Below are 27,238 nucleotides of genomic sequence, written 5' to 3'. Positions count from 1 at the left end.
ACAGAAGCTCTATATGTTGCTTGTATCAATTCTTTTAGCCACTTAGCCTTCTCCTCGTCGTCTTGAAACTCTATAATCAAAGTGTTAGAGGACTCCAAAGCCTGAAAATTTGAAAGACAAATGAAAGATTAAAAACATTCACATAAGAATCCAGAGAAAGCAATTCAAGAACACCAAAACCAATCATAAAAATCATTTTTTATTTTACTGGTTTAAACTTCGGAGGCAATTTCTCAGGAATGTATCCTTATGGAGTTGGAGCAAGACCATTGGATATATTGAAGTTCTAAACAAAAAGCCATGAGCAAACACCAGATGAAAAGAACTCACTTTAATCAACCAGAATAATTAGTGATCCAACAAAAGTTTGCTCCGAGATGGTGGATACATGCGGACTCCAATGCAAATGTTTAGAAAATGAATCAATTTGGGCCTAGGTCACCAGATCCAATCAATTAAAACTTAGTTAAGTCTGATTAGGGAGTCTTGGAAGATGTCATCTTCACCAGAATAGCCCTTGCACCAGCTATTTGGGGTCGGCATCTCATACCCTATTTTGCCAATTGTATAGGCAGTGTTCAATGTACCAATATTATCAGCCGATGTTTCCTCAGATGAAAAACATGTGATGTTCCCCACTATTTCCATATCTGAAGGATGTGATATATAGTGTGATAATGATACTTCGAACACTGCTTAAAGGCCCCTTTCAGACTTTGAACAAGCCTCCATATCCATTGATCACCCTCTTGATCCAAATCCCTTCACATCTTCTCCCATTTTCATTTCTGGCCCTTCAAACTAGAACATCGTTCATGACCTTACTGGGGCTGTCTCCAATTTTTTAGAACATGACCAAACCATCCCAAGTGCTTCTACATCATTCCCTTATTCCGTCACTCTTGGAAGATGACAAGTGATGGATTACTGGAGAGAGAGAGAGAGAGAGAGAGAGAACAATTGGATTAAAAGCTACAAAAGACAAGTGGATGGAGTTAACGAACAATTAGGTATCCAAAATTCAATGACCCAAGTTTTTCTAAATGAATTGACAACCATTCAGTTTTTTACCAAACTACGTGCTAGATCACATAATCTACATAAGAGCTCAAAAATTCAAAAGTCCATACACCTCCTTGCATGGAGTGATCACAATAACAAATTCCCATTCAACCTTGCAGTGTACTACCTTTCTTCAAGATGTCAATGGGGTGGCATGGAAAATTGAACAACTGTAGAGAGATTTTATATGGGAGGTAAATACAGGTGGCCTGAGTTCCATCTTGTGCAAGGAGTGGACATGCAAAACTCAAACATGGATAAGATATCGGGATGGAAAAGGTAAAGGAAGAATTTGGATCCTTCCAAGGAAATGGTGGAGGTACAAATATGAACCAGATGCATTGTGAAGGAAACTTATTTGCAGGAAATATACAAGGCTGAGGATACTGTTGATCAAGTGCATTTAATTAGGTGCAGCTTTCTTTCTCGGTTCAACCGAGGTATGTTTCAGTCGACTATTGCACACTATGATGTGTTCGGTCAACCGAGGGTCCAGTTGGGTTGACCAAAGCTTGCCGTGAAGTTTTCGGTCAACCGAATGTCCAGTTGGGTTGACCAAATGGGTGCTTAAGTTTTTGCTAAGTGTGGGTTTTGTTTCCTAAGTACGTCCGTAGATGCGATTAGGGTAATGCTAGAGACGTTCTAGAGGCTAGCACGAATTCTTTATGGTTTAAAGGGGATAGCTAGGGTTTCCATTTATAAGTTGTTCCATCTCTTGTATTCTTCTAATTATAGTGGATTAATCGTCGCTTTGTGCCATGGTTTTTCCCGCAAGGCTTTTCCACGTAAAATATGTGTTCTTTGTGTTTGCTTGTTCATTTTTCTTTCTCTATTACATGTATGATTCTGTCTGAGGTTGCTTCCACGCCTAATAAGGTTATCTGCGCACAACCAGTGGTATCAGAGCGCACGTTGGGTTATCAGATTGAATTTGGAAACATGACATTGAGGGGATCGAATGCGAAGTTCGAGACAGATAAGTTGAAAGCACAATCAAATTGTGTATGGCCAATGAAGTCCTCTATAATGCCATTGATGAAACGACTATTGCGGGCTTATGGGCGAAGTTGGAGAGTGTCTACATGGCGAAATTGATCACCAATCATCTATATCTGAAGAGACAGTTTTACACTATGAGGATGGCGGAAGGGTTGGATCTCTCTGAGCACATTAATGTCTTTAACAAACTAGTTTGTAAGTTGCCAAGCGTGAAGGTGAAGATCGATGAAGAAGACAAATACCAAATTTTGTTGACATCTCTTCCGAAGTCATAAAATATCTGGTTGATACTCTTTACTATGATAGGGATGCCTTGGACGTCAAGACCATTATCTCAGCCCTTCAGCATCAGCAATTGAGAAGGAAGAGCGGAGGCGAAGGTACTTCTACAGACGCATTTTCCCTCGGGGCAAACAGTCTAAGCGAGAAAAGGGGAAGTTGCAATCTAGATCCAAATCGAAAGGCAAAGGGAAGTTGAAGTATTGGAATTGTCAGAGGATGGGCCATATGAAGAAGGATTGTACATATCCCAAAACTCCAACGGAGAAGAAATCAGATGATTCGCCGAAGGAAGCCAATTCAACGAAATCTAATGAAGGATCAGGCGGTGGTGACGTGTTGTAAGTGTCCAAGACCGGTTGCTTCTATTAGTAGTAGATTTTGGAAACGGCGCTTCGTACCATATATGTCCTCATCGGAATTGGTTCACCACATATATCGAGTATAATAGTGGCAAGGTTCTTATGGGCAATGATTATGCCTGAAAATTTGTCCAAATTGGTTCGGTTCACGTTAGGATGTTTGATAAGGTGGAGCGTACTCTAACCAATGTGAAGCACGTTCCAAATTTGAAAAAGAATCCGATTTCTCTGGGAGCTCTAAATGCACTCGGGTGCAAGTTCGCCGGTTATGAAGGTATCATAAAAGTTTCAAAAGAGGCATTCACAATTATGAGAGCATATAGGATAGGAGTAGAAATCTTTACAAGTTTATCGAGAATACTATATCGAGTGGAGTTGCAACATTTGTAGCGGAGTCCACGTCAGCACGTTTGTGGCATGCGTGCCTAGGGCACATGAGCGAGCGCGATATGAAGGTACTTCTTAATCGTCAGCTAATTTATAGTTTGAAAAGTTTTTATTCAGATATTTGTGAGCATTCCAAATATGAGAAACAATCAAGATTAAGCTTTAAAATTAAAAAGTATGTTAGTAAAGATCAGCTTGACTATGTGCATTTGGATGCGTGGGGGCCGCCACCCGTTGTTTCTGGAGGAGGATTATAATTCTTTATTACATTCATTGACGATTTCTCTAAAAATGTGTGGGCTTATTTTATGAAGCCATAAATCTGATGTTTTCACCACTTTTAAGATGTGGAAGGCAATGGTTGAAAAACAGACAAGGCGGAAGGTGAAAATTCGGATGACAGACAACGGCAAAGAATTTACTTCTAGGGAGTTTAATTAATATTTTAAGAATGAGAGGATAGCGAGGCACGCACTAGAATAGAATGGTGTGGCTGAACGTATCAATCAGACTCTTTTAAAAAGAGCATGGAGTATGTTGAATAATTATGGGTTGGGCAAGGAGATATGGGTTGAGGCCGTCTCTATGGTTTGCTATTTAGTGAATCGATCTCCCTCTATAGCTATCGATTGTAAAATTCCAGACGAAGTATGGAGTGGTCAAGTAGTTGATTACTCGGGGCTACGGATATTTGATTATAATGCTTGCTCTCATGTACCATTAGTTGACAGAGATAAACTAAACCAAAGGGCTAAGAAGTATACTTTTGTCATCTATGGTGATGGGGTGAAAGGTTACAGATAGTGTGACCGGGTTTCACGGAAAAACATATTTTGCCAGGACGTCAAGTTTGATGAAGGTTTCTTATTCTGGAAGGATGAGCACAAGGAAACGGAAAAATCGATTATTGATGTTGAAACAGACAAAGGTGAAGCATTTGAAGAAGCCGAGCTATAGATAAAGGTATAGGAAGAGGTGGAGCACCACCTATCAGAGAAATCCAACAAGGGATCGTAGGTTACCGGTGAAATACAAGGATGACTCAAACGTTGTGTTTGCTCTCATTACATATGAGGAGGATTCGTCTACTTTTCAAGTAGCTTTATAAGATAGAGATGCAAAGAAGTGGATGGTAGCGACACATGATGAGATGGACTCTCTATACAAGAATGAAACGTGTGAGCTGATGGAGTTGCCCATTGGGCGTAAAGTGATTGAGTGCAAGTGGTTTTAGCAGAAGAAACTGGATAGGTGCAAGGCCAGATTGGTAGCGAAGGATTATGCTCAGGAGGAGGGTGTCGACTTTAACGAGATTTTCATTCCAGTGGTAAAGCAGGTATTTATCATATTTGTATTGGTGTTAGTTACCCATTACAATCTGGAATTGGAATATTTAGATATGAAGACTGCATTTCTACATAAGGAACTAGTAGAACAGATCTACACGAAGCAACCTGAAGGGTTCGACGTGCAGGGAAAGGAGAATATGGTTTGGAGGTTAAAGAGGCTGTTGTACAGCCTGAAACAGTCACCTAGGCAGTGGTACAAGAAATTTAATTCTTTCATATTGAGTCAATGGTTTATCAGAAGTGCATTCGAACATTATGTTTATTTTATATCACTGAGTGACAGAGAATTCATTATTCTGACGTTGTATGTTGATGATATGTGTATCACTAGCTATAGCATGTCTGAAATCAACGTATTGAAGGCTCAGTTGTCCAAGACATTTGAGATGAAAGATCTAGAGGCTGCAACGAGGATTCTCGGCATTGATATACACAGAGATAGGGAAAGGAGTAGGCTATGGTTGTCTCATGAGGAGTATCTTGAGAAGATCTTTATAAAGTTTCGACTGGAAAAGGCTAAACCGGTTAGCACGCCCTACGCTGCTCACTTTCAACTTTCTTCGAAGCAATGTCCTACGTCAGATGAAGAAAAGCAGTATATGCCTCGTGGGCCCTACTCAAGTGTGGCTCGCAGACTGGATATTTCACATACAGTTGATGTTGTGAGAAGGTGTATGTCAAACCTTGGCAAGCAACATTAGGAAGCAGTGAAATAGTTACTTCATTACATACGAGGTACGACGGACAACATCTTGACATTCAAAAATTCTGATGGAAAATTTGTAGGTTGTGGATGCGGATTATGCAGGGAATGTGGATAATAGAAGATCAACTTCCGGTTACTAGTTTGTGTTAGCAAGTGGAGCTATTAGTTGGATGTTGAAGCTTCAGTCTGTGGTGGCACTTTCCACAACTGATGCTTAAATACATGGCAATGATGGAAGCATTCAAGGAAGTTGTCATGCCTATGCATTGTGACAACGAGAGCGCTATCAATTTAGAGAACTCGGTGTATCATTCCTAAACACATTTATGTTCGTCATCATTTTATCCGATAGATGCTAGAGGAAGGCAATGTCACTCTTAAGAAGATTCACACCAACGAGAATCTGTCGGACTTGTGAAGGTTGTTCTTGCAGAGAAGTTGAAGTTTTACTCGACTTTTTTCGTCTTCGCAAAGAAGAAATGAAGATGGATTGTGCACGAGAAGCGATCACGAGGTTACTATGAAGATTATTAGAGATGGTGATAGCAACTTGGAGCAGTGGAGCTAGAGGATTAAAGCCACGATGGAGATTGTTGATCGAGTGCCTTTAATATGGTGTGACTTTCTTTTTCGATTCAATCAAGGTATGTTTTGGTCAACCGTTGCACGTCTTGATGTGTTCAGTCAACCGAAGGTCCGGTCGGGTCAACTGAAGCTCTCTATGAATTTATCAGTCAACCGAAGGTCTATGAAGTTATCAGTCAACCGAAGGTCCAATTGGGTCGACCGAATAGGCGCGTAAGTTTTTGGGTAAGTGCGGGTTTTGTTTCCTAATTTTGCACGGTAGTATATAAGTACGTCCGTAGATGCAATTAGGGTAATGCTAGAGACGTTCTAGAGGCTAGCACGAATTCACCAGGGATTGAAGAGGATAGCTAGGGCTTCCATCTCTTATATTCATTTGATTATAGTGGATTGATCGTCGCTTTGTGCAGTGGTTTTTTTCACGCAAGAGTTTTCCGTGTAAAATCTTTGTGTTCTTTTTTCTTTCTCTATTGCGATTTGATTTTGCCAAAGGTTGCTTCCACGCCCATTAAGGGGTATATGCGCCCAACCAATGGTAGTTCTTGGAAGTTGAAATATGGTATGTGGGATGATACCTTTGAAAGCATATGGTACTTTGGTTAGAAGGTCCAATCAACATAGTAACAAATCTCACTTATAAGGTGGGTAGCATTCTTCAAAACAAAATTTGATTCATTGTTGGTCAAGACAAAAGGGTTAAGACTATGGCACGATGTTTAGCTCAACGAGTCAACCATTAGCAGACTCATTTCACTCCCTATTTTCTCTCTCTACCAATCAAGATGGGAATTGTAATGAATGTAATGGGGGTTCTGTGGTTCAGAATGTGTAGCTCCACAAGAATAATAATGAGAATGAGATAAGAACTTAGAAATCTATGGAAGAAGAAATTTGCCCCATCATCAGAAGATTGGAAAGAGTTAACATAGCCAAAGAATGGCAAGTTTTCAACTAAGACTTTCTTACAAGCAATGCCGACAAGTGATAGGCCTCCTTCCACTCACCAAGGCATGAAGGTCTCTAATCTTGCATGTGGTCCAAGCCCTTATGTGGTTTTCATGTCTAATAAAAGTTCTCACAATTGAGAACCTCAAGAAAAGAAATATCGTGATCCCAAACATTTGCGCATACAACAGGAGAATGGAGAGTCAATTAACCACCTTTTCCTTCACTATAAGGTTGCAAGGGCTCCCACAATGGATCATATGGGATTCCATTGCAGGATGAAGGTCTATTTCACCCTTGAGTTAATATCATTTGAAAGATGATGCCAAATGCTATCATTTGGGGAATTTGAAAGTAGAGAAATAGCAGAATTTTTTAAGACAGAGGAGCATTTGTTTGATAAAGAGAAAGATTCAATAACTGGTTTAGAGCTAATGCTAGAAATGGGACAACAACAAGTGGGTGGGTCTAACACGAGTTTCCCTTTGATTCCACCTTTCTGTATTCTCTCGGAGATTTGAAATTGAGTTTTCACTTCAAAATTATAATTAAAATTCAAAATACGATTGGGAAGAGAGAAACAGTGAGAACTCAGATGAGACGGGATAATGCCCTACCTCATTCAAGCTCTCTAAACTCCTCTCTTATAAAAAGGAGAGGGATCCCTTACACTCACTCATTCTCAAAATGATAAAACTCCAGAGAGAAAATAAGGAGAGATTATTTACCCATTGTCCATCAAGCCCATCCTATAGATGATTCAAGTCATTGATCGTAATCCAGGGGCCCTCTCTCTCAACCATAGAATCAAAAGGGTGCTAAGATTCACTTTGCCCCCTTAGTGGTTAGGCGGACCTCTAGCTGTTCACCATCAATCTTCAATTTTCGAAAAGGGGGTGCTAAGATTCACTTTGCTCCCACAGTAGTTAGGCGGACCTCTAGCCATTCATCATCTTTCTTCGACTTTTGCAAAGGTCTTAAGATCACATACACCATCAAATCCTACGGGCCCACCCATCCTGGCCGACATATGGTGGTATTAGAGCATCATCAAATAGATCTCCAAGTTACATGGAAAAAATCGCATCAAGGCACGTTCAGATCCAAGTCCAAAATTTTCTTACTTTAATATGCTCCTTTTATTTTCATTAAATATATTGATTATCTTCGTATTCTCTCTCTCTCTCTCTCTCTCTCTCTCTCTCTCTCTCTCTCTCTCTCTCTCTCTCTCTCTCTCTCTTTGTATGTGAGATTAGAAAGACGAAAAGAGGAATGGGTTTGGGAGATGGGCCTAACTTCATTTTGGGCTTAAAAGAGGCTTTTTCTCCCATTTCTAACTAAATCTATTGCGGATTCGACCCTTCCTCTTAAATCCCTTCGAAGAAAAACACAAATTTATCGTCAGAGTCGAGATCCAAGCCCATTGCGGACCATTTTTTATCTGGTGAGCATTTTTGAATTTTGGTCCTCTTTTTAATAATAATAATAATAATAATTATTATTATTATTATTATTATTATTATCATTATTATTATTATTATTGTAAAATTGTATGAAATCAGTGTCAAATGGTTCGAAATCCATGGTCCTTCATGTTAAGTATGAATAATCATGGATTTGGAGCTACGGTTTTGAGATTTGGGGAAGATTGGCCGATTTGCGATAAATTGAAGTAAAACTGAAAATTTCTTCAATTTCTCTCAAAACAATTGCAATCTTACTGTCCAAACACGAAATCAAACATGTATGTAACATTATCTAGTGATTCTCAGTAATTTGGAGAATTTCAATACACACACACACACACACACACACACACACACACACACACTAAAAACTAATTAAAAAATTTTTTAAAAAAAAAAAACAAATCAAAATTCCACTTCGATCAGCTGTCAATTGGGCCCCATTTCAAAGTATTTAGGAGTGTTTGATGAAATCACCATCACTTACACTCTAATTTTGGGATTTCAGGAAAGAATGGCCAATTTGTGAAAAATTGAGATAAATTCAAAATTTCCCTAAATTTTGCAAAATTGGATGCAATCTTAGTGTCTAAACATGAAATGAAACATGTATGTAACATGATCTAGTGATTCCTGGTAATTTGGGGATTTCTCAAAAAAAAAAAAAAAATTCTTAATTAAAATAAAAATAAAATTTTAAAAAAATAAATAAATAACATTTTTTTCAAAATTCCACTTTGATCAACGGTCAATTGGCCCTCATTTCAAAGTTTTTTATTTTCAAAATTCCACTCCTAATGTATGTGAGCTCTATGCGGGTCTAAACCACAGCCACACCCATCATTCACAAGTATATCTCTAGTTTTCAACTTCTTTTGCTTTCATATATATTGCTTGGGTTTCCATACATGTCTTCTTACATTTGTAAACTAAATGAATTAACTTTGAATATACTTGCATCAATTCAGTTGGACAGCACATAGATTAGGACACTATCCAAAGGAAGCCTATTATGTGCACTTATATTTTGTGATGTTTTGATTTCTAAGTGTGTATTGATGTCTTCTTTAAAAATCCCTAAATTTTCATAGAAAATTTCAACCAATTTCCACACAACAAAGAGAAGAAGAATAACTAAGAGCAAAAGCCTACGACAACTCCTACTAATCCCAACAAGGTGAAAGGAATGAAAAAGCATAAAGCATCTATAGTGATCTGCTTTGCCTATAGAAACCCCATCCACCATGCCCGTTAATGCACCAACAAAAAAACGATGATTCCCAAGTCACTTGAGACTTTGTTTGTAGGAATTTGTTTTGAAACCCTTTTTACTCTACCTAATGAATATGATGTTTTTTACTCGATGTTTGATGTCCACCGAATTAGAGAGATGTGTCCAGTTCTCGAGAGAACTTGGACTTACCTTAACTAGCTAGCTTCAACCAATTCTTCATGGCACCTGTCACATTAATCCAGTTATTAAACATAACTAATAGTTGAATAACTAGTTCAATTCACACTGTTTCATCCGACTAAACTTGGGTCCTAATATTGCCTGTTTCAAAAGAGTTGGGGATGGCCTTCCATAAATCGTCTATCAAGAATGCCAACTACGCAAAAGACCTAGATTGTGTTTGGGGCCCACCATGGTTCATGTTTGCTACCCAAACCATGCATCAAATTTGCCCAACAATGATGATGGGTTATTAGATGAACCCATTACTTGAATTTGTATTAAGGAGTCGTTCCATTGCTTCCAATTGTTTAGGGTCCACTGTAGTGTGTAAATGTCATCTAACACAAGCAACACATGTGCCCAACCATGATGATGGGACACTCCAAAGCCCAATCCAACAATTAGGCGGGCCCCACCACATCAATTTGAAGGTTTCAAGTGTTTTCCATTATTTTTTATAGTGTGGCCCACATGATGGTTAACTTGACCAGATTTTTGAGCTCTCCCAACCATTGTTCAGAGTATCCCCAATATTATCTCTATCTCTAGCTCAGCGATACCAATAACACTGGTAGAAATACCAATACCATATCAAAAACTCCAGGTATCAGCAATGTATCACCAATGTATCGATACCGCCAATGTATCACAAATATTTTTTATTGTGTAAATTCTAGGTGTCGCCTGTATCACCAATGTATCAATATCTCCAATGTATCGCCATATTTTCGACTGTCTAAATTCCAAGTCACTTGTATCGCCAGTTTAGTGGCAATATTTCAATAATATTGCCAATATATCAATATCACAAAAAAAATCTATTTATTAAAAAAATTCCATTTCAATTTTTTTATGGGCACATGGTTGTATGCAGTTATGAAATTATCAACAATATTATCTTCAACGCAACATGGGAAACATTGAGACCACATTCTTTCTTCTCCTTTTCAGTTATCGACAAAATATCATGTGTTATTGATTTCACGTAGTACTGATGGATGTTTGGATGGATAGACAGGATTGATGGGGTGCTTGGACTGATTTCTTATAACAACACATGCTTTTAAGCCCCCCATTAAATAGAAACTTATTATGCATGCATCTTTTTGCAAATTTTTTTATTCATAAAAATGCGGATGTGTATTTTAGCATCTCCTGAAAATATGCATATTCCTAAATATGAAACTGATGGATGGGTTGGATGCCGTATCTAACACCTGGGCCTAGAACAACGCCTTACCACCACAATTGTCGTGGTCACGTTACCAATACATAAATACATCTACAGCTGATGGATGGGTACTTTTGGGGGAGCAACTGGCAGACCTAGAACAGCCTTTACGACCAAAATGAATGTTGCTTGCTTGATACATAGAGAGAGAGACACACACGTGTGTATGAGAAATAGTCACGTACATACGTATGTGCATATGTACATACATACATAGAGAGAGAGGCACACGTGTGTGTGAGAAATTGTCACATAGAGGCACTGTATGTGAACTACTGCACACAACCCTGCCTTTCCAGTTCAAAAGGTTGACCATGCAATGAAGATCACCTGGGGGCGAAAATAAGGCTGATCCACTTGAGTAGTGGGCCACACCTTCGAAATCAAGCAACAGCTGATGATATGAATGATAGTGCAGGGGTGCCCCATACAATTGACTGAAACAGCCCCGAAGATAGGGTTGTATGTGCCACTCCAGATGCAACACCAGTATGTGATATGCCCTCCCTCCCTCTCTACTTTAAGGTAGCCAAGATTACCAACATTGTTTACCTTCTGAATATCCACACCCCTGAAACACATGGCGATAGAAAACAGTGACCCACCAACACTTGCTGGAGAAACTTCGATTACTTGACGACCAGCCATGCTGCCATAATAATGTCAATCTAAATTAAGATCCCTAAAGCATGTCTAAAGATAATTCTACACTATCAAGAAGTTACAATGAAAATAACAAAATGGACAACTAACAATAATGACAAATATTCTATAGAGATAAAAAATAGACAAGAAAAACATACCCCAAACATCGGTGATAGCTTTGAGATACTTCAGATTCCAAAACATAAAGATACAACCCAGATAGCACAAGAAAACAAGGCTGCCATTCTGCAATAGAATTGCCAAGTCCCTACACCCGAAAAAAAAAAAAACAAACAAACAAACAAACAAACAAAAAACAAACAAACAAAAAATAAATAAATAAATAAATAAAAATACTAAAAATTATGTCTGAAATGAAGTTAGACCAATTCTTTGTTTTAAGCAATATAACATAAATACATACCCTCCATACAAGAATTCTAGCACTGGTTGCAAGATCTGCAGGATGCCAAGACATGATTCCAGTTTGAAGATCTGTGTTAGCGGTCTGATTGCCACTTTCCACTGTGCTATATAGTATAGCCAGCAAATCCATAATTCTTCTATATCTTTCGGGTGAAAAGTGAATGCCAAGATTAGGAATTTGAACAGAAACACGTGTTGATGGGTAGCTCGGATGAGGCACTTTGATCTTCAAACAACACAGTTCAACAGATAAAATGAGCACAAGACAGTTTTGGAATATCAGACCACAATTAGTACATGATAAGTCGGTACTATTCAGTACCATTTGACAGAACTAGTGTAACTGGTGATGACAAACATACCTGGTCAACAATGACCGACATGCCACACCTATCAATTAGTGAATAGAAATTATCACCATCTGAGATCGGCATAGTGGGTTGACCATTGAAAATTGAAGGGAGTGCAGTGTTCTTCCCATTGTCAGGACCAGCATCAGTAAAAAAAGCAGCCAAGTCTCTCCCAGATATATAAAAACGAGAATATAAACACTGTCTTTGTTCATCATGTTGACCATCCTGCAATTATCTCTTCGCATTTAAGCCAATAATTGAAAACACATATATTAGATACAAGGCAAAGTGAAGCAACTTACCTTGGTACGCAATGTGAAATGACCAAAGTCTAGAAGAAAATAGCCATGGCAAGTGGTGGATGCAGATGTCTTCATGGGAACCATCAGTTTTGGAGCATCAAAATCAATATCCAGTGAAAAGCTGAAAGACCAAGATCAACTGATAAATAACAGTGTGCAGTGTACTGTAGTTTCTAGCACCTACAAATTTGAGAAGAATTATTTAAGGAAAGATTAAGACGTTACATTTGAGTAACTGCCAAAAGACATTGCGCTAACTTAACCAATCAATATGGACAAAAAAAAGTTCAACCCAGAAACGAATGTAAAGCCCCTTTCCGAGAGCAAAACACAAACCCCAATGAACAATATGCTACATGGATGCAACCGCCTTCCAGATTGCGGAGGCCCAGTATAGAGAGGAAAATTTCACGAACCAACCACACTCTTGCGTGACATACTTGGCAGCCACCACTTCTCTCCACAGATTCCCTTCCTGAATTCCAAACATCCAAACCCATTTTCCCAACAACGTGGCATTCATGTCCCCCACCAGTTTGATTCCTGCCCCTCCTTCCTAAATCAGCCTGCAAACCTCGTCCCATTTGAGAAGATGAAACATTTTCCCCTCATTAGCTCCTTTCCAAAGAAATTCACATCTCAACCTTTCAAGTCTCGAAAGAATTGTCTTCGGGCATTGGAATAAAGACAAGAAATAAATGGGCATATATTAGAGAAAGCCAAGTTGATGAGGCCTAAACGACCTCCTAGAGACATGTAGCAGCACTTCCAACAAGCAAGCTTCCTTTGGATTCTTTCAATCACCTTATCCCAAAGGTGAATCGGTGGTTTCCAAATTCATAGCAGCAGCCCAAGATAAGTTGTTTGAAAGGACCAGTTTTGCACCCAAATATGGCAGCAAGTGCCGGAAGATCAACATTAACCTTCAAACCTGAAACTGCCTCGAAACATACTGTCAACTTGTGGAGATTATCAACTGCATGTGCCTCTGCCTCACATAAAAGAAGCCTATCATTCGCATATTGAAGATGGGTGATCTGGGGCCCATTTCTTGCCACCTTGAAGCCTTGAAATAACCTGAACTAAGCACCTCTACGAAGCATTGCACTAAGAACTTCGCCTACAACTACGAACAAGTATGGAGATAACAGGTCCCCCAGCCTCGGGCCTCTCAAGGACTTGAAGTATCCTCTTGGAGACCCGTTAATAAGAATCGAATACAAAGGAGATTGGACACAACACCTTATCCAGCCCCTCCATTTTTTGCTGCAACCCAGTCTAAGGAGAATGCAGTTCAAAAAATCCTAGTCAACATGATCGTAAGCCTATTCCATATCAAGTTTACACAATATCCCCCTCTTCTTCTCCCTCTATCTGGAGTCGATACATTCATGGGCTATCAAGCACGGTCCAAGATTCGTCTTCCTGTTACAAAGGCCACCTAACTGTCCAAGATAACTTTAAGAATAAACTCTTTAAACGTAGAGGAGAGAATCTTTGCCAGAATCTTATAAGGCGCTCCTAAGAGACTGATTGGCCTGAAATATTTTAGTTGCTCAGCCCCTTCAACCTTCGGAAATAACACTATGAAAGAAGCCCTCATCTCGGATGACAAACGGCCTCGTTCGAAAAACTCCGATTTATAATCCATGACATCCTTACCAACGATATGCCAAATTTTCTGAAAAACTAATATAGGGAAACCATGAAGGTTGGGGGCATTATATCCACACATCGAATGTAAAGCTGCACAAACTTCCTCCTCAAGAACGGGCATTTCAAGGGACGAAGCTACTTCGACGAAAATCCCATTGAATTGAATATTGTCCAACCTCGTTCTTCCCCATTTCTCAGCAGATAAGAGCTTCTTGTAATAGGATATAATAGATCCTGAAATCCTATCCTTGTCCGAAATATGAGAACTATTGATTAACAAACTCCTGATTCTATTAGCACAGGCTGGAGAACTAGCAATACCGTGAAAGAAATGGGTTTTCCTATCGTAGCCAAAGGGCCGTAGACCTCTACCTCCATTTGATTTCCTCTTCTTTAGCCTTTTGTGCATATCTGAAGGATGGATCATTCCTCCTTTCCCTATCATCCTCCGACAAGGAGCCATTTTCTTCTAACAAATCCAATGCGGACGCTTCGAATATAAAGGACCTCGGTCCCTAGTTTTCATCCAGAATTTCAAGAACAATTGGTAGATGATTCGAAGCCACGCTGAATGACAAAAGGAAATTCCTCTACCCAATCAGTCGAGAGAAGAAATTTGTCGAGACGCAACATAGAAACTTGTTCATGCTCGTTTAACTAGGTGAATCTAGCTCCCTCCAAGGGCCGGTCCCCTAGTTGGTGTCGATTAACCCAATCAGAAAAGCAAGCCAAGTTGTTAGTGATCCTCCCCCTAGAGACTTTTCATAGGAAAACCAGACGACATTGAAATCGCAACCAACACACCAAGGGAACCCCCATTTATGCCTGACCTTATCTAACTCCTCCCATAACTGACTGACCGTACATCGAAATCCTAACCCGAAACCCTGACTTCAGGTCACATAGTCAAACAGGCACATAAAAAGAACCAGAGAAAGACTCTGCCTTTTTCCATTTGTCAGCATTCCAAGCAAAAATAATTATAGATGATGGATCATCCTTTCCCCAATCTCGCCCTCTTGCCTCCACTAACCTTAGCCACAACATCATAGTTGATGGAGCGTTCCAGGCGTATCAACTCGCTCATGTGCTTAGGAGAGTTCTTCAACTGGAAGATCACATGTTTGGCCCATCAAAATTGGTCATGAGTGATAGGCCTCTTGCAACAAGCAACAACCTCATCACTAACCACCGAGATGCTATCCTTCTCGCGACATTCTTCAACTCACACTTTCTCAATGAAAAGGGGAGTGACCACCGGTGGCGCCTTCAGGAGCACGTCTTTGAAACAAACAATAGCCATCTGCATGACCCTGCCCATATTTCCTATATGAACTGGCTCTCCAACAATCACAATAGATCTATCCCCCTGCTAAAATCGATGAGCCAGAAACCTTCCCCATCAAGAGACGTTGACCCTATCATGGGGTTTGTCTTTAGGAGATTCTCTGCTGCAGAGATGCATGCCCTCCTCCATCAGGGATTGGGGCTTGGAAGCGAGAGTGAAAGATCTCTCCCTCAAGCTATCTAAAACCCTCGCGCTACCTAGCAAAAGTACTTGTGAAACGTCGCACGTGGCTTGGAAAGGAACTAATGTCGGAGATAAATGACCCGCACATGTGATGTTAAAACCATTCACACATGTTGGGGATCACAATAACATCAGCGCCTCTTCACCCATGTCCGCTTGAGTGATCGATATGAGCTGTTAATTCAACGCCTTGATTCTCTCTATCGACCATGGGTCATCCCCAAAAACAATTCTAAGTTAGAAATTCAAATTCAATTCACGAGGGACAATGGCGTTCATCACCTCAAGACATTTGTCCCGATCCACCTCACGGAGCATAGCCTCAAAGAAACCCGAACGATTCAAATCAAGCTCGCGCCCTAAACCTACTCTAGAGTTAAGGCTTAGGACGAAGGATGAATAGCCCGATGCTCCCACGGAGCATGAAACGCCATGCGTCACCTCCTGTCTGTTTCCCTACCCACCTACCACCTTTGAACCAACCAAAATACCAACAATTCCTCGCCCAAATTCGGTACTCCAACGAAGCATCATTTACAAGCTACAACCTCGCCCTCACGACGGGAATCTAGTGTCAACGAAGACTCCTCCCAAGATCAACATAGGCCACCCCCACAGCAACAGAGGAGAGCTATTTGACTCCTTTTGCACCCACAGTGAGAACCATTTATCACCGACCATCACCGCCATGGAAAAGGGAGTCTCCAAGCCCTTCTTCCTTCGAACTCGAGCCCTGACCACCCAGAGCTCTTCCCCACTTTCTGTCAAGGTCTTGATCTCAAGGACATCACCCAAATAAGAGGCGATAGCCATAAAGAAGTCGGAAAACCGGAATTCCAACGTAACCCCCTAGATCAAATACCACAATTCCCCAGCATAAAAAGATGAGTACCCTTCCCATCTCCAAACTCAGGTGACGGGTCCATCCTTGTGCAGGGTTTCCGTCATGAATATGAGGTTTCCATTCACCTCAAGCACTGGATAGAACCACAACTCATTCAGACCTATAGGCTTAATCAAATGTTGTTCTAGGGCAAGTCTATAGCACTCATCCAACCATTGCACCAGTTGATTGATGGAGGCTCCTTTCCTAGTGGATATCACCACCGATCAGTGCAACCATTGCCAAGATGTAGAAATGGCTTCATGACTCAGTCTCACAACCTTCTCACCATCCAATACTTTGGTGGAGATTAGGCTCACACCGGCCTCTGCTGCCTTTGTGCCCTGTTCTCTAGTCCCGACTAACATTGCGTCCTACTCATTGGCCTCAATACCCAGCCCCAACCTAAGCTCCTTGAGCACCACAACCTCCCGATAGGAAGCCGGTCTTCTTATTGTTGCTCTAAAGTTTTCGTTGGGGGTGTGAGGTTGTCTCTCTTCCGTAGGCTTCACAAGGCCCCTGGATTGCTTATCTACCAGAGCCCTCCCCAACTTTGGTTCTTTCCTCCTCATCTCAAGTCCATATCGAGCCTATTGCACTTTCAACTTCTTTCCTCCGAAACGTTCGCCATTTAGCAGCTTCACTGCCCGGGTTGGTTCATCCTCAGAGTTCATTCGCACAAACACAAACACTCGATAGGACGTCGTATACCTGTCTCTCAATATGATTGCTCCTGCTCTTCCGAATACTCTTGAAAATTTGATGGCAGCCACCCATCCAGGAATCCTTCGATGCACATAGTCGGATATCCGGCCAAAATCCGATCTCTAATTGACGCGTTGGACGGTGCCTACATTTCCCCAAAAGATGAGGAACTGCCAACCACACTTTTGGGTTCCATTGACATTCCACAATTAACTTAATTCAATGCTAGAGAAGAACGATGATCTTAGAGGAAGATCCACACATAACTACAAGTCCAAAATCATATAATACGGAGATTTCTGGTCTAGACTAACTTTAATCCACAAAAAAAAAAAAAAAAAGCATTCCCACATTGCACACGACTTTAAGGATAACAATCTTCAATAATAAAAAATAAATTAAAAAAAAAAAAAAAAAAAAAAAAAAACTGCATCTACAAAATGCAACCAACATAAACGAACAACTATAAAGATTACCTTGTAAAAAAAATAATCAGCAAGCCTTCATTATCCAACAAGGCATCTACACTTCTTGTTGTGAGCATTTCCTTCTACTCAAAGGACGTAGAAAACAACATGTTTTCTACACAAGAATAGCAACGTGTTTTCCCTCAAGACCTGATCAATCCCCTAGGTTTCTAAAAGATCCCCAAAGCTAGATCCAGCAACTTGGAGGCTCAAACCACTTCTAATCGGGCTTTGATACCATGTGGATTGTGTAGAGATGAAATAAAGAAGAAGAAAAGAGAAAAGAAGAGAGTGAGAGAGAGAGAGAGAGAGAGAGAGAGAGAGAGAAAGAGAGAGAGGAAAAAGTAAGGTTGGGATCACCCGTCCCTACCCTTCTATCTTTTATATTTTAATGTTAAAAAAGCAAAAATGACAAAATTGCCCCTACTACAATAAGTAGAATGACCAGCATATCCAAAGACTAAAAAGACCGAGAAATAAGTGGGTCGTAGGCCCATAACCAAATCCAAATGGGTCGTAGGCCCATTGCCATAATAGAGAGAGAGAGAGAGAGAGAGAGAGAGAGACATACGAGTTTGCTAACATCCCCACCTCCATGGGATTGTTAGCAATGTCCCCAGAGCTGTTGAATGACACATGGGATGCCCAACGAAATGGGACAGTTCACTTAATAGTACCATTGGGAGCAAGCCATAGTGAAAGAATCATGCCTAGTGGAAGATCATAACCCTATAAATTAGGCCAATTTGTTCCAACCATATACTTTTAACAAGCCATAGATCTCATTGTTGGAATCATTAAACCAAAGTGCTACTATGGAATCAAAAGCAACACATAGTGGGATATATCGGATAGATGGTTCATGATGATCATTGGACTTATTTTGTTTCTCCATGCAATCTTGATTGTCCATTTTCCATGTTATTGATCGGATGCTTATGATCATCTAATTGGTGTGATTTTTGCACCATTTGTCCCTTGTTGTATGAAAGAATGGTGACGGCTAGAATTGATGATTGCGCATCCCACACGTCAAATAAAAGATTTGGGGGTGTTACAAACATCCCCATGGTGGGGGCGTTAGCAGAACCCATATATATATACATACAAGTAGAGAATGATTTGATGATAATAATGTGAAGAAAGGAGAAGATTGAGAGAGGAGGAAGAGAGTTAGGGAAAGATGTTGTGTTAGGCTTGCTTGCCCTAATGCACAATATTTTATTATAATAGAACATATAGTACACCGCAGGAGAAAGGAAAGTGTGCACATGCACTCTTACACTAAAAGGGCCGCTACTAACCACATACGCAATACACTAGCATTCTCTATACTCCCCTCAATTTGGAGCATAGATGTTGATCATGCCCAACTTGTCACGAACACGATGAAGAGCATCTCGACTCAAGGACTTTGTAAGAACATCAGCAAGTTGATCCCCAGATCGAACAAAAGGAGTGACGATTTCCTTAGAAGCTACTTTCTCCCGAATAAAGTGACAGTCGACCTCAATATGCTTGGTTCGCTCGTGGAAAACCGGGTTACGAGCAATATAGATGACCGCTTGGTTGTCACAGTGAAGAGGAATAGGATCCGAAGGAGGATAGCCAAGTTATTCAAGAAGGTTACAAAGTCACACAAGCACACACATCGCATGAGCCAAAACATGATATTCTGCTTCAGTCGAGGACTAGGCAACAACCGGTTGCTTTTTTCTCTTCCATGTTACAAGATTGCCACCTAAGAAGGTACACAAGCCGGATATAGAGCGACGATCATAAGTACTACCTGCACAATCAGCATCAGAATAGTCAGAAAGATGAAGATGACCATGCAACTGAAAGCGAAGGCCAAGACCCGGGACTGATTTTAGATACCAAAGTATACGGTAGACAACCGTGAGATGGAAAATATAGGGAGCTTACATGAATTGGCTAACAACGCCCACCGCAAATGAGAGATCTGGGCTAGTATAGTAAGGTAAATAAGCCGGCCTACAAGTTGTCAATACATCCCGAGATAAGTAAGGAAAGCACCATCATCTAGTCGAAGCTTCTGCTAAGTATCCATGGGAGTGGTAGCAGGCTTGCACCCTAACATGCCGGTCTCCATGAGAAGATCGAGCGCATATTTTCGTTATAACAAGACCAATCTGGATGATGAGCGACCAACTTCAATTCCGAAGAAGTAGCGAAGAGGACTAAGATCCTTGATCTCAAACTTAGTCTTCAAAAATTCTTTGACCTCCCTCATTCCAACAGAATCACTACCAGACAGAATAATATCATCCACATAAACAATGAGGACCATGATGCCCGTCGATCGACAACATATAAAGAGAGAATGATCGGCATGACTACGAACAAAGCCAAACTCTAAGAGAACCCAACTGAATTTTTCGAACCATGCACGTGGGGATTGTTTAAGTCCATAAAGAGCCTTCTTCAACCGACATACAAGCGCGAGGTTGTGAGAAGCAACAAAGCCAGGAGGTTGATGCATGTAAACTTCGTCTGCAAGGTTCCCATGGAGAAATGCATTCTTAACATGAAGTTGAAACAAGAGCCACGATAAATTAACGGCCAAGGAGACCACAACGCGAATCGAATTAAGCTTAGCCACCGAAGAGAATGTCTCGAAGTAATCCACACCATGAATCTGTGTGTAACCCTTAGCAACAAGACGGGCTTTATAGCGATCAATGGAGCCATCTGGAAGAAACTTGATCGTATAAACCCATCGACATCCAACAGGTTTATTATCTAAAGGAAGTGGCACAAGTTCTCAAGTATGATTCTTCTCAAGAACAGACATTTCTTCCATCGCCTTCGTCCAGTCAGGACTTTGAAGAGCATGAGAGAGACCGAGGAATAGTCTGTGATGAAAGGGAAGCTACAAACGACTGAAAAGACAGTGAAAGATGATCATATGAAACAAAATTACTAATGAGGTGTTGAGTACAAGATCGTGACTCTTTGCGCAAGGCAATGGGGAGATCTAAACTCGAGGTAGGAGAGTCACCTGAGCCAACATCCAAAGTGAGCAAGAGGGTGGATGGCTGAGCATGTGAAGATTTATCTCGACGATGATACACCCACAGAGGCTTAAGCTCACCCAAATCACCAATACGATGCTGAATGGAGGGGAGAGGAGTTTCCCCATGATCACTAGTGGAAAGAGGAAGAGGATAAGAGTCATACTCCCCCTTACTCGCAAGAGGATCACAGAGGGATCGGCCTAGAGCTGAGAAAAAAGAAATATCCTTAAAGAATGTTATATCCACAAAGACATTTTTTACGAGTCAATGGGTCAAAACATTTATACCCTTTCTGACTCCGAGTATACCCTAGAAAGACACATTTAATTGCCTTGGGCTAAGTTTATCATTACTTCCATCCAAAATTTGAACAAAGCATGTGTAACCAAAAACTTTAGGTGGTAGAGGAAATGGATTATCATGAGGATACAATATAGTAAATGAAGATTTATAAGACAGGATACGTGAGGGTATACAATTAATATAAAAAAAAATAGCAGTTAGAAGAGCATCACCCCAAAAATGTTTAGGTAGATGCGTACCAAGCAGAAGGGTGCAAGTAACTTCAAGAAGATGACAATTCTTTCGTTCTGCAAAACCATTTTGTTGAGGTGTGCGAGCACACGACGTCTTAGATAAAATACCATGTTCCTGCAAGAATGACAGAAAGGCGGTAGACATGTATTCCCCCCATTATCAGAATGGAGGGTTTTGATGGAACATTGAAATTGAGGGCACACTTCATGATAAAACACTTTAAACGCATCAAACACTTCACTTTTAGATTTCAAAAGATAAATCCAAGTCGTGTGTGAATAATTATCAATAAATGTAACAAAATATTTAAATCCAAAAGTGGAGGTAACCGAAGTTGGTCCCCAGACATCCGAGTGAACTAGAACAAAAGGTTAAGATTTCCTCCCAGAAGAGCTAGGAGGAAACGTAGCACGATGATGTTTAGACAATTCACAAATATCACAGCATAACGGTTTAGTGACGGATAAGGAGTTAAACAAAATTTTCAATCTAGCTATTGATGGGTGTCCTAAGCGACAGTGCCACCAAGTCATGAACTCTCGATCCAGAAAAAGGGTACTAAAAGCGGCAACAGGTGTATCATTGAGAAGATAAACGCCTCCTCGCTCATGCCCCCCACCAATCACTCTCTTCGTCTGTAGGTCCTGAAAAAAACAATAAGAAGAGAAGAAGGTAATGAAGCAATTTAATGATTTAGTAAGAGAGCTAACAGACAATAAGTTTAATGGAAAACGAGGCACATGCAAAACTGAGGACAAAGACAAGGAAGAAGAAAGAGGAATGGAACCAATCCCAAATATGGGAGTTTGGGTTCCATTTGCGACTGTGACATACTGAGATTGAGGAGAGCATAACACAAGAAGAGCAGTACCTGACTAGGCCGAAGCTGCGTGAGATGGCTCAGGAATATCACGAATGTGAAGCCCCATAAGAGCATCATATGCAGCCCGAGAAATGATAAGAGACTCCCCTGAAGTAGACTGCTCAGTTGTCGGGGTGGAAGACTGTCTCAAGAGGAACTGTGGATGCAACAGAAGCAGCGATATACGTAGGACAACCATGTATCTGCCAGCAATAATCAACGGTGTGATTAATTCCACCACAATGTGAACAAATGAGGGAACCATCACGTCTTCGTCCACATCCACCACGACCACCAAAACCAGAAATGCGCCCTGAACTCAAGGATGGTACCCGAAGGCCAAAGATAGGACTGATCGCCAACAAGATGTGCCGAACGTTCGGGTGGCACAAATGAATGAGAAGGAAGAGTAGATACAGTAGCACACTAACACATGGCATAGACTCTCATCAATATGGGGAAAGAGGATCCTGCATAACAACCTGATCTCGAACATGAAGATAATTGGAATTCAACCTGGTTAGGAACTGCATGATACAAGTATCATCCCACTGCTTATGGGCACATTCATAATCCTCTTTACTGGAAGGAAGAGGTTAATACATATCCAACTCATCCCACATACCCCGAAGCATCGAATAGTAATCTTTTAATGATCTGGAGTTTTGTTGAAACCGACCAATTTCTTAAATAAGCTAGAATACCAGTGAAAAATTCTGAGATTCCGAGAACATATCATGAAGTGTATCCCAAATGCCTTTAGCTAAGGATAAAAACATCACTGAGTGGCTAATCGAGGAATCCATACTATTCAACAACCATGCAATAACTTGATAATTCTCCTTTGTCCAAGACTTGTAGGTAACATTTGTAGAGTTTGGGGGATCATCCAAAATATACGACAACTTCTCACAGGCTCCTAAGAACACTTTTACAGATTGTGCCCATTAAAGATAGTTGTCACCATTCAACTTTGTGAAGGTAATCTGTAAGGGGTTAGATTCAAGAGACCCTATGCCAAGAAATGAGGGCCCTTTGCCAGCCATAAGAGAGTCACTTCTCAAAAAAAAAAAAAGGAGAAAAGAGAAAAAAAAAAAAAAGCCATAAGAGAGTCCGAGATATAAACCTATGCCAAGAGAGGCCCTACGCCAAGAAGGATTGATTCAAACAACCCTATCTCACTCAATCCTTCAAGATAATAAGAGATAAACCTCAAACAAATAGCAATCGTCCAAAATAACATGAAACTCAATCAAAAACTGCCCAATCGAGTGAAAAACGGCCCAGTCGCACGTCCGTTTGAGTTTAAAAACCTCTCAAACATTGATCTTAAGTAAAAAAACCCTCCATGGGTAGCTTGGGAGGAAGATTTCAGTCTATCTTGAGCAAAGAAACAAAATAAAAGCTTACCGATTTGAGGTAGATCGAAGAAAAATGGAAGATGGGCCCAATTTTCAAATTTCTCTATTTCGCCCAAAATACCATGAAAGGAGGTCCAAAAAAATCTATCAAACCAGTAAACTTTTAGCTCAAACGGAGTCCATATGTCCGTACAACGCTGACGTCAGCAAGGTGACATGTCGCCTCTCAATCTGTTAGATGCGGAATGCCTAGATCTATGCTCTGATACCAAGTAGAGAATGATTTGATGATAATAATGTGAAGAAAAGAGGAGAAGATTGAGAGAGAAGGAGAAGAATGAGGAGAGTTTGGGAAAAATGTTGTGTTAGGCTTGCTTGCCCTAACACAATATTTTATAAGAATAGAGCATATAGCACACCGCAGGAGAAGAGGAAAGTGTGCACATGCACTTACACTAAAAGGGCCACTACTAACCACATACACAATACACTAGCAATCTCTATAATACATACATAGATATAGTACACACAAATATCATCCTTATCATCATCTAAGCCTCATCCCAACAAATAGGGATCGAGTACACAAATCCCATTATGCCATTCCACTCAATTCAAGGGTCATAACATTAGTTATGGCCCACACGCGCGCGCAGAGACACACAACCCCAAATAATTGGGAGAAGATTATGATGATGATGATAATGATAACAACAACGACGATGATAACGGTGAACAAAGAATAACAACCCTTCAACATGCTATTGATTCTAAAGATAGACCCATTTTAATTCCTCATAACTACCCAGCGATGGGGATTTGACAGCTAGGATTACACCAACCATCTCAATTAAAGATAGAATCAATTCTAATCTAACTGGCCAGTAATGACATGTAGAACCAGTGCAACCAAAAGCATGCCTTAAAAGTCTCACATACTATACGTAGACCTTTTTTTTCTAATTCCCGTTTTAAATGAACTACTCGTTTACTGCCTATTTTGACTCCTATTTCATAGCCGCATGTGTATATAATAATATAAATACCCAACCGTACACCATTAAAAACCCTCAAACACTTCATAAAATCCTATACAATCAGAGGTGGGCATCGAGTCGAGTCGAGTCGAGGTGGGCCAAGCTCGGCAAGGCTTGTCCATGCTATACTTGAGCTCGAGCTCGAGCTCGGCCTCGAGCTCAACATTGAAGCTTGGCTTGTTTGCCAAAGCTGTCGAGTCGAGTTTGAGTCGAGCTAGTGGTTCGAGTCGAGTCGAGTTTAACTCGAGTCAAGCTCAAGCTTGTTCCCTCGAGTCGAGCTTTGTACGAATGATTTGAAAATGCATATTGTGGATTTTGTATGTTCTATATAAAAATAGAGAAAAACAGGGCATTTCGCAAATGTATGTGAAAAATGCTTAGGGTGCGATGGGTTCTTCATGAATGGTTGAAAAAGGCAGAGATTGAGATGGTTATTGAATAAATGGCTGAAAAATGCAAAGCCTGATATGGGTTTTGTATGAATGGTTGAAAAATGCTGAACAAGATGTTGATTTTCTTATGCATTGTTAGAAAATACTAAAGCATATTTGAGTTTCAGGACTCAAAAACAAGGGAATGCAAATCGCGGGATCTACATTCCAGTGGCCCGAAAGTAGGCAGAGTAGATTCACATTCTCTTTTTTTTCAAAAGAAAATGCAGCCGAATCAAAGAGCCTTTTGACTTTCAGCTCAAAAAGTACACATTTCAGACCACTCAACTGCAAAAAGCAAAGACAAGGAATCTGACCCACATGCCGGAAAATCCAAGACTCGATAAAAAAAAGGGAGGCTAAGGTTGGGTCAGGTTGCTGTTTTTTTTTTTTTTTTTTAAACTTATATATATATAATATTTATTAATATACTTATTAATCGAGCCAAGTCGAGCTCGAGTTCGAGCTTTGAGTCGAGTCGAGTTCGAGTCAAGTCAAGTTGAAATGCCCCATGTTCGAACTCGGCTCGAACTCAACTCGACCTTTCAAAAATTAGCTTGACTCGGCCCGAATCGGCCATTCAAGCCAAGTTAATCCGAGCTAACTCGAGCCGAGTCGAGCGAGTTTTTCGAGCTGAATCGACTTGTGAACAGCCCTATATACAATAGGCTTATATGACAATAAAATTCTAAAATACCTAAACACCCCAATCTTTGAAACCCTTTTATAGGACATTTCAATCGTAAGAATCCCAGTGCGTCCAATGATGATGTCATACCCTAAATTCAACAAAAGCCCATGCCTTAATCCTAAAATCTCTTAAACATCTAAAGACATGTCATTTCACATGTTGGATCCACCATGTGGACTCCCCATTTGTCAAATCAGAATTAGTCTAGTTAGAAATTTATGTATCAATAGTTTAAAAAAAATAAAAAATAAATAAAATAATCTTTCAAGTTGAACTGTTGAAAAAAAAAAAAATCATCAAGGGCGTGTTTGATTTTTCATGATACATTTAAATTCCGGTAAATAAGTAATTATTACTTTTTCACCTAATTTAAAAATGTGAGAGCAATTCCACCTCGAAAATCGATACAAAAGTGTTGACTTAAATATGTGGACCCCTCCGTAATGTATCTGATATATCCACACCGTCCATCTATTTTATTTTTTTTTGAACATTTTAGGGTATGAGCCGAAAAATGAGGCAGATCCAATGCTCAAATGGCCCACATGAAAGGAAACAGTGATCTTAATTCATCCATCGTTGAAAGTTCTTTCCTTCACTGGGCCCACATTGAGGTTTTTTTAATCATCTACCCGGTTCATAGGGTCACATAGACATGAATAAGGGGAAAACACAAATATCAGCTTGATCCACAACTTTTAAGGGCCCTAAGAAGTTTTTAATGGTAGGCGTTCAATTCCCAATGTTTCCTTTGGTGTGGTCCACTTGAGTTTTGGATCTGCCTCATTTTTTTTGCTCATGCCCTAAATTCAAATGACATAACAAATGAGTAGTGTGGATAGGTCACATACATCACGATGGACCCCACATTGATTTCATAAAATTCTTGATTTAAGTATTAAAAGAGTAAGTTGTCACATGGGAAAGATGCGCTAATTACCTAGGTAAATAATTACTACCTATTTACGTGGTAATTACAATTGAGCTGAAAAATCAAACAGGCCCTAAAGGTTTCAAGGATGAAACCATAAAACATTTCATGGGTGAACTAGTTGAACATATATCAATGCATAAAGGCTCATAGGGACTTGAGCAACACACCATTACTCTAAACATATCATATCTTGTTGAACTGATAAGCAAATTCACATGCTCCCTCAAAAAAAAAAAAAAATGCTTTAAAACCTGTGGTCAGAATTTTTAGGTACATTGTCTTAGCCCGGAAAGGTGTCCTCTTCTGTAGCCAATAGGATTGAGCTTGTATATATATAAAGAATGCAAGTTTTACTACATTTGTAATATTCATACTTTTAATGAACAAAGCAGGAAAAAAAAAATGTTTAATTGACAAAAGAAGGATAAAAATGTCCACTGGGTGAACCTTCTTTGTTCTTCCAACACCATTTGAAATTGCTCTTGAGCTCTACGTGTCACCTTTTCTATCTTCATCTGCTTGTTGAAAGCATTCATCAACAGAAAATATTAA

At 40.1% G+C, this 27,238-nt stretch overlaps 1 protein-coding gene across 1 annotated transcript in view; it reads right to left on the bottom strand.

Moving 5' to 3' along the window:
* LOC131239768 (uncharacterized) overlaps positions 1-27,238 on the bottom strand; it is a 226,098-nt gene that overhangs the window by 135,984 nt on the left and 62,876 nt on the right. Inside the window, exons 17-23 of the mRNA XM_058237630.1 lie at positions 27,134-27,201; positions 12,554-12,674; positions 12,261-12,476; positions 11,897-12,124; positions 11,631-11,740; positions 11,380-11,476; positions 3-101 (exon numbers count right to left, since the gene is read on the bottom strand). Coding sequence (XP_058093613.1) covers positions 3-101; positions 11,380-11,476; positions 11,631-11,740; positions 11,897-12,124; positions 12,261-12,476; positions 12,554-12,674; positions 27,134-27,201 — 939 coding nt within the window. The remainder of the gene's footprint in view (positions 1-2; positions 102-11,379; positions 11,477-11,630; positions 11,741-11,896; positions 12,125-12,260; positions 12,477-12,553; positions 12,675-27,133; positions 27,202-27,238) is intronic.

This window comes from Magnolia sinica, chromosome 3 (genome assembly GCF_029962835.1).
Source record: "Magnolia sinica isolate HGM2019 chromosome 3, MsV1, whole genome shotgun sequence".
NCBI classification, from domain to species: domain Eukaryota; kingdom Viridiplantae; phylum Streptophyta; class Magnoliopsida; order Magnoliales; family Magnoliaceae; genus Magnolia; species Magnolia sinica.
Note: the sequence above shows the minus strand (reverse complement) of the source record. Positions and strands in the feature narration are given on the sequence as shown.